An 8895-nucleotide genomic window follows, 5' to 3' on the forward strand; every position below is an offset into this window, starting at 1 on the left:
GTATGACGGAGACAATCAAACAAATGGAGAAAATTAAAGGCATAGTTGCCTAGTGCAATCCACTCGGGTATCCAACTCTGGTTCATAGGAAAACCAAAACGTACTAGTGGATACCACCTTTCTCTTGTTCTATTTGCTACGAGTTAATGGACTATACAGTCTTCTTTTCTTAACCATTGGTATGCAAAACAAACACTAAGAGATGCACATTTGATTAGTAAATAGTAATTGTTAGCAACAACTTTACAGTGATCACCATCTTTGTTTAATTGTTCTGTTACATCGATAAGATTACAGACACTATCTATGTACCCTTCACCATTTTGCAGACCAAAACCGAGATCATTTTACACCCTGAAATTAGCAGGAGAGCTATTTTTCTTCCTATTTAAAACCAAAGAAGGTAAATGAACTCCAACTGAAAATACCAGATAGAACAATATGTTGATAAAATACAGAAACTGCTTTGCAAATATGTAACACACTCAAGAAGAACACATCAACTGCTAACGCAGTGTAAACCTCACCACTGAGGAAACTTCACTGCATGGCTTTTAACGTAGCCAACACAAAAAACAAATTCACTATGAATCAATATGTTTACAGTATACAAGTAGTGATGTTTATCACAATCACATTCACTAGCAACACAGCTAACTTGGTTTACAACTGATATCTCTACTCAACACAAGTATCACAATATCTAGATGAACTGATCTTCCAGTCTTCTCTTGTATCAATGACCCACTAATCTTAAGATTGATGTATGGAGATGAACACAGTGAGCATACAAAGCGAATGACAATCAATGAGACTTTTTCTTAAAACAATCTATGAAGACTAAGCAACACACAATGAACAACACTCGGATAAAAAACTCTACAGCTGAATACAGTTTTTCAACCTTTATATAGGAGCAAGACTCCCCCTCAATCAAATCTCTATTTATCATCGAATAAGATACTCAAGGAAAGGTTTTAAAACTGATTTCGATAAACACCCAATCCTTTCTAGCTAACTATATGCAATCACAATCTTTATCTGATATGGTTTTTTGAAAAACAGTTTAATGCATATAAGATTGTCCAAATCAACTCAAGAAATCACTCAACAATTTAGATCTACGATGCATGCAGATTTGTATGAAAATGCAATCTACCCTTATCCTAAGATCAGTGAGCTTGATTCTCCTTGATTTTCTCTCTTTGTGATCCGATACTTCAAACCTCTTTAGTCTCCTTGGATCACCGGGAAAGTAGGAGAAGTATTTTCCTAATCCTTTGCAACTTCTGATCTCCTAGTGGCCTTGGGAAAGTGTGTGTTGAATGGAAATAGCCCAATATACTTACACCAACTCCTCATGCTGTCACCGAGGCGAGATGGTAGGGATTACACCACTGGTTAGATCGCTTCCTTCCACGATGGAGGAGGACATATATAGGTCCCCAGTAAAAGTCGATGATGAAGTTAATGATTTTTCAGTGTATGAGGAACCAGATGGTGAAAACATTGTTTCAGCTCCCGGCATAAGTTTGATTATGTTCTCGAGCTCCCTCACCACATCCAGCATTGATGGCCGGTAGTCTTGTTTATCATGGCAACATCTGAGGGCCAAAGCTACAAACCTCTGAACACATTCAGATGGATACGAACCCATTCTGCTATCTATAATGGAGAACATCAAGCCTGACTGATGAGCCATATTCACCTACAAAACAAAAATAACTTCATTATTATTTGTACCCTTAACTGCTGATGAAATTAAAAGAAACAAAATTTCTGTTTTAATGTTATGATAGGTACCTCGCGAACAATGTTTTTGCCATGTGATATTGGCAGCACACCAGTCAAGAGCTCCAGAAACACAATTCCAAGGCTATAGACATCGCTTTTGTCTGTTAACTTACTGGTCAAGAAATACTCTGGATCCAGGTAGCCCTGCAAGTATGATCTCAAAGTACTAGAGTTATGAAAGAAACAAATTTCAATTAAGATGTAACTTTTATTATGTTTCTAAGCCAGTCTTATAAACTTTACCGAATTAAATATAAACTTTACCGAATTAAACATACCGGTGTTCCTTTCACGACTGTAGATACGTATGCAGGGCCAGTCCCTTCATCATTCTGGACAGGTGCTAGTCGTGAGAGTCCAAAATCGGCCACCTTAGCAATATAGTTGGAGTCCAAAAGTATATTTGTGGATTTAATATCTCGGTGGAATATAGGAGGATTTGCCTCAGTATGGAGATAAAGAATTCCTTTGGCTGAACCCAATGCAATACGTAATCTCATACTGAAGTCCAGGCTTCCCTTGGTTTTATCTGTGACTCGTATCACAATAAGTAAACAGAATTAGCTAGGTGAAACTCCAGCCAGAAAGGCATGGTATGGGAGGAGCCGCTTAAAAAATTAACTTCAAATGTTGGAAAGTCCATACCAGAAAGCCAGTCACGTAAGGTACCATTAGGCATGAATTCATAAACCAGCATCTGCAGAAGCAGCAATAACATAATTCCATTAATGAAATTTCATGTGGTCCTAATACATTGAAGCATTCAATGAAACCAGCATGCCACACATTTATGTTGCATAGGAACAACTTTATGTAGTGCATGCTGAAACTCCAACTTCTTACATTCATGCAATTAAAGATTATGCAGTGAAGAGTCACTAGGCGAAACAGTAAAGTATTCCATTTATGAGTTCAACTTCCAACTGATAAAGTTCAGACTAAATTGCCCTTGTTCAGAATGAGAAGGAAGTAAGATATGAATCTGTAACGGACAAAGCTTACTTTGCCGTTCACGCAATTGCCAAACAAAACAACATGAGACTCTTTAGATTTATTTGTGCTTATTTCACCAACATATATATGATTTATAGATTTAGAAAATAAGTTGCAAGTTGCAAGCAATGATTAATTGTTCAAGACTGCAAGCTCCATACCTGCTCCCCTTCTTCTTCACAGTATCCTACCAAAGAGACTAAGTTTCGATGGTGTAGCCTTGATAATAATTGTATCTCGGTCAAGAATTCTCTCTCACCCTGTAGGGATCCTGCTTCTGCACGTTTTATGGCTACAGCTGTGTTATCAGATAAGATACCTTTATAAACTTTCCCATAGCCTCCTCGTCCAAGTTGAGTTGCACTATCAAAGTTCCTGGTGGCTAGTGTCATTTCTTTGAAAGTGAACGCCTTTACACCATCAATTCTCATAGAAATCTTGGACGCTGAAAAGAGAGATAAGGCTTCATACCACTTTCCAGGATGATATTCAAACATGATAGTATCTAAATTTACGGTACCATTTAATTACTATTCAGCACTTACATGAGTGTCTCCTTGAAGGTGGTGTGTATCGGTTTCTGGTGCATCTTGTGAACAGAAGCATGACTGTTGCAGTTATACTGACAACAGAAGCAATGGCCCCTATTATAACAGCTGCTAATACACCCTTACTGAAGCCCATCTTTTGTCTCTTAACAATCACTATAACAATGAAAGGAAAAATTTAATCCACCAAGAATAAGAAACTACTACTCATTCTAAAACAAAAATAGGATTCGGATGAGTTATAAAATGCAATCAAAATAACAGAAGTTATAAACAGCTAATTTCCTAAGAAGTACAATGCTGAGTGTGCACGGGTATCAAAATTTCTTAGCAACATAGAAATATTGTCAACAATTTTGAAAAACAATACTAGCCCACTAGCTAAAAAACTGTCACTAACTGGTATAAAATGAATTTTTTATGCAATGATTACAAATACTGTGTGCTTTTTAAGTCATGCAGGTGTTGGCAGAAGAGCATATAGCAAATACAGCATCATTTCACAACTTATACACAAAAATCACATGACTTGAAAAAGATGATCAGGTAAAATACATACTATTTGAATAAGGTCCCAGCAGTTTGAAGTCGAGTAGCTCATATGGTCCAAAGAAATGATTCTGAGGAAATTCCCATGATGTAAAGATGCCTCTAATTCGCAGAACCTCACTTGCATTTAATTTATGCAAGTGTGAAGCACCATACACAGGGAAGAACTTCAATTGCATCCGTAAACGAGGCCCTTTTTCCCAGACAAAGGAACGAATTGATAACTGGTAAATCTCCAATTTTAGACAACTAGTTAAATACTCTTCAAACTGCTGTATATATGGACCAAAGTAAGAAAAGCTCGGGCTTTTCAGACGATATTCAACTATAATAGGTGATGCACAAAAGCATGGCACAGGGGAAGATGGAACAAATTCATAGAAATCATCCTCTGGACATTCCTGAATAAAGCAGGTCATCTGTTGAGTTGAATTTATTGAATCTTCGGAGATCCCATCTCTCGCTTCAGATTGACAGAATGGGCTTATATTTTCTATGCTAGCATTCTTGCAAATAGGATTTCCTTCAAGCCTAATAAAAGACAAGTATTTGAATTTATAGAAGTAAAACAATGTACAGACAAACTGATAATTTTCATCAGACACAAGTGATTGGAAAGTTAACCACTATGTAACATGAAAGCAAGCATAACATTCACCATAGATTCCATTAGAAAGGAGGACTAACATTCTAGTTATAGGCAGCTGAGTTGAAAATAAACCAAAAGCACAGTTCATGTAGATTATATTTCAGAAAATAAAGAATTTGGTATTGTGTGTTTATAAACTTAACCATTCATACTCTTAATTTGCATACGATTCCATCACACATCACTATTTCTATAACTAATCAATCAAGCTGCGTATCTATAAGATTTTCGACATTTAACCGAACTGACATAAATAAAATGTCCAGACTCCAGACAGTCTATAACAAAATCGTTAAGATCCAGGTACTCTTTCTTCCTTGTTTTTATATAACTTACATAAGTATATATTAGAAATAACTCTAAAAATGAGGGGTTGTATAGAAGTCAATTCATTTAGAAACATACCTCAAGGTGACATTTGCTGGAGGATTCAGCTCTCCCAATATGTTAGAGAGTGAATTGTTCCGGAGATCACTGCAACATTCAGCTAACAAATAAATAAGTTCAATCTAAACATATGCTCTAAATGCCACATTAAACTTCTTTTTTTTTTTATTTTTTTTTTTTAAAGAATTTATTGGTAGGAACTCCAAGAAATCAAATAAAATTAATTAATTTATGCTTCAGTTTGGTAAAGGTATTTACAATGAAAGTCTAGCTCTTGTACTAAAAGATATGTTCCTCCATATAGCAGGGACAGAACCGTTCAACTGATTATTTTTGAGCGACCTGTGATATAAATCATAAGAATATCAGATCCAGTGTGCATAGAAGCTTAGTAGCATATTATCCAGTAGAATCATAAGAGCATAACGCTTGAATGATGAAGAGTCATATATAAAAGTATTTTAAATATTAAATGTGTCATGTATTCTATAATTGGAAATCAAAGTTTATCAAAGTAAATTGATGCTCACAATTTCTGAAGATGAGGAAAATGAGAGAAACCTTCAGGAATAGATCCGTTAAGGTGATTATCTGACAGAACACTGCAATAAACAGCAGAACATGTTAACAGGATAAGTTCTTGATAGATCTGATTAGTAACAAACAAATAGTAAATATAGTAATGTTCATGTTTCACTTCATTGAAAATTACGGATGAAGCAATGTGATATATCAATAGAACAAATTACAAGTTTACTTGGGCCATTTACATACATTGTTGTCATATTGTCAGAAAGTCCATGTGATGGTATCGGTCCCGCAAGATGATTCCAGCTTAGATCTCTGTGACATGAACCCGGTAAAAGTTAGATGATAGAAACATAAACATAAGCGTAATAATTGGATCATAGTGTCAAGAAAGATGACTAATACAGAAAGATACTTACAGATAACTGAGGTTAGGTATCCGGCTAAGATCAGGAATTGCTCCCTGCAAACTGCAGTTCCTGAGACTTCTGCCAAATCAAAAAGAGGAAAATAAAAAAAAGGTTTAAGCAATCAATCCAAGAAAATTTATCCAACATGGATAAGCAGTATCAGCTATATTCTTAATATAGCAAAAAAGGATATAAGACAAATTTTTTGCAAATTTCCTAATGAAAGCAGTCATTTGTTTCTTTAGCTCGATCTGACTCATAGTGCATCAACTATGCTCTTTATCATCCATATTTAGAGAAAAAGAAAAAGAGCACAAGACGAAGATACTTATAATCAAACTTACAACTTTGCCAATCTGGAAAAGTTTCCATAAGTAGCTGGAATCTCAGTTCCCGTGAAGTTGTTGTTATCGAGTTGACTACACAAAAGATGTAAAATAAAAAATAAAAAATTTAAGAAACATCAATAAAGCATTTGTAGTTAAGATTTCCAATCAAGGGAAGATTCAGTAGGTTGAAATCCTGATCAAAACATTGCTATGTACAGTCATGAAAGATCAAATTGCCAATTAAGATCGTGTAAAAGGAAACAAGAGCCTGGTTGTTAATCCAAATTAGCAATTAACACTGAGTGGGATCAGGACGTACAGTATGCGCAACTCTGGTATGTTGGAGAATTTTGGTGGAAGATATCCAGATAAGTTATTATTATCCAAGAGCCTGTAAGCGTTTGTGTCAATTACACACCAGAAATCAGTGATCAACAAGTATTAATACAGAACAACACCCCAATAAGGTAATGACATTATATAATAATATAAGACGCTGTGAAAACTCACACATGAAGAAGAACGGGTATTTCAGAAATCTCAGATGGAATTTGGCCACTGAAGGAGTTGTTGTTCATATGGCTGCAAAAGGAACATACAAGGACCATTTCACACATTTGATATATAAAATAAAACACTAGCCAACTTGAAGACGCATTGAGATTAAAAATGTACTTACAGGTGTTTTAAGCCGCGCAAGTTAACAAATGATTTTGGTATTGAACCTGAAAGATGGTTCTCGTCAACTTGTAGTCTATGTAGATTTTCAAGATAACCGAGCTCATCAGGCAAGGAACCCGATAGTTTGTTTCCATTCAAGAGCCTGCAAACACAATGCATCATGGAAACTACTGAGAGTTCGTACCTTATCACAGAAATCTATATTCATAGACCTAAGACCAATATCCAGCAATTCACAGCCTTTTCAAGATGGCCATAAAGTTATAGAACATATCATCTTCTTAAACACAGTACTGAACTTTCAGAGGTAACATAAATTAATCTTGGCTTTACCATTTCATATTAATCAAACAAGTCTCAATCAGCATATAAAGGACTTACAAGTGGAATCAGACGGAGATATTACAAAGAGGCATGAAAATACATTGAAAATAGAACATGAACTCAACTTACAAGAGTTTCAAGGACGTAATGTTTCCTATCTCCTTCGGTATAGTCCCACTTAAGTCATTCCACATGAAATCTCTTCGAGAATTTACCCGACAAAAAGGTTAGCAATATCGCTGGAAAGATAATCAGGAAGAACCAACTAAGCAATGTAATCACTGATCAAACGAGATGACATGACTCACAATATCAGAAGTTGAGATAGTTTGCCAAGCTCAGGCGCTAAAGTTCCTGAGAGATTCATACTCAGCAGTTGCCTGCATCAAATTTGTTAAACTACCTAGTTAGCCTAACTTAACTCCTAAGAACAAGTAATTACATAACAACATCCAGATAGATTAACAAAACCAATTTATGAACAACACTAAATTGAACAAGTCGAAACAAGTTATTGAAACAAGAACACGTACAGCTCTTGGACATGCAAGTATCCATCAGTCCCAACATCACCGGAACACAAAACTCCGGTCCAATTCGCTTCACATGGATCCCCTTTGTCCCAATTCTTCAAATGCTTCCCGGAATCAATCAAACTACCCTTCACTGCTCTCAATGCATCCACTGCAAATGGGCACAACTCATAATCCAATTCCCACCAAAACTAACCCAAAAAACTTTTGTAACAGTAAACCAATTGGGTCAAACTCAAATTGGGTTTAGCAACCGAGTATCAAAAACTCACCTTCAGAAGGATTTGTAACTTGTGCAACCGCAACTAGGAAGAAGCAAGAACAAGCCAGACCAATGAGGCAACCCCAAAATCTCAGTCTCAACATTCTAACAATCAAAAACAACCAATATTCAGCAACAGAATCAAATCAATCAATCAACAAAGGAAAAAAAGACATAAAGTTTGAAACTTTTCAAAGATTTCTAAAGCAAAGTGATACCTTTTGAGTTAAAGATGTGGACTTTGAGACTAGTTGCGTGAGTTTTTGCAGAACTCAAGTGAGAGGCTTAAAGGGTCGTGGTACTTGGCCGTCGTCATGTGATGACCTTCATTATAATCTCTGAGACTAACTCTGGCTTTGGCTATCGTCATGGTTTGGTTGGTTGGTATAAGAAGGCATATATTATACAGGTTAGTTTTTCTAAACTATTTTAGTCTGATAGTAAAAGCTGAAAAGATAAGAGCTTGATGGAGGAACTTGGGGTCTCCTACTTCTCTGTGCGTCTCTTTCTGACTACTCAGCTTTGAATCTTCTCGGCGTGAGAGTTAGTGAGAGTGAGACAATGAAATTTAGGGAGGGGGGAGAGTTGACTTTTCTTTGACCCTTTGGAGAGTACCAAACCCGCCATTTTTTTAAAGTGCTTCTGGGTGGGTGTTGGGATCAAGCCCACACCTAGCCCAATTACGTCCACAGCCCACTAAGTAATACCTGCATAGATAGTACAGCAGCACCAAGCTCACCAGCTGCAGATGCAGCTTGCTCCTTGTCTCTTGTCTTCTTTAGGCAGTAGCAGTAACTTGTTTTCTTACTGTTAGTGGCGGTCCTGTGCCACGTACCATTTGTCTGTTGAAACTTGTAAGCGGAGACTCCTTCATATGTAGGCTACTGCTCATTTAGAGCTATCTAGGA

At 36.4% G+C, this 8895-nt stretch overlaps 1 protein-coding gene across 1 annotated transcript; it reads right to left on the bottom strand.

Annotated features, from left to right (window-relative positions):
• Positions 1-499: 499 nt before the first annotated feature.
• Positions 500-8422, bottom strand: LOC133722384 (probable LRR receptor-like serine/threonine-protein kinase At1g06840). Its single transcript, XM_062149277.1, has 21 exons — positions 8206-8422; positions 7998-8092; positions 7726-7876; positions 7501-7572; positions 7322-7393; positions 6867-7010; positions 6698-6769; positions 6507-6578; positions 6203-6277; positions 5868-5936; positions 5695-5763; positions 5451-5522; positions 5179-5262; positions 4939-5007; positions 3895-4415; positions 3333-3491; positions 2949-3232; positions 2440-2491; positions 2073-2323; positions 1804-1938; positions 500-1708 (listed from the first exon to the last, which is right to left on the bottom strand). The coding sequence occupies exons 2-21, from the start codon at positions 8089-8091 to the stop codon at positions 1367-1369; spliced, it is 2859 nt and encodes a 952-aa protein (XP_062005261.1). The 5' UTR covers position 8092; positions 8206-8422; the 3' UTR covers positions 500-1366.
• Between the last annotated feature and the right edge of the window lie 473 nt (positions 8423-8895).

This window comes from Rosa rugosa, chromosome 7 (genome assembly GCF_958449725.1).
Source record: "Rosa rugosa chromosome 7, drRosRugo1.1, whole genome shotgun sequence".
Taxonomy (NCBI): Eukaryota; Viridiplantae; Streptophyta; class Magnoliopsida; order Rosales; family Rosaceae; genus Rosa; species Rosa rugosa.

Coding starts and splice junctions, on each gene's coding strand:
- LOC133722384 (XM_062149277.1), bottom strand. CDS start 8,091: ATGTTGAGACTGAGATTTTGGGGTTGCCTCATTGGTCTGGCTTGTTCT. Junction 5,008..5,178: donor ACAAGAGCTAGACTTTCATT/GTAAATACCTTT, acceptor TGAATGTTGCAG/TGATCTCCGGAACAATTCAC. Junction 1,939..2,072: donor CAGTCGTGAAAGGAACACCG/GTATGTTTAATT, acceptor TCATACTTGCAG/GGCTACCTGGATCCAGAGTA.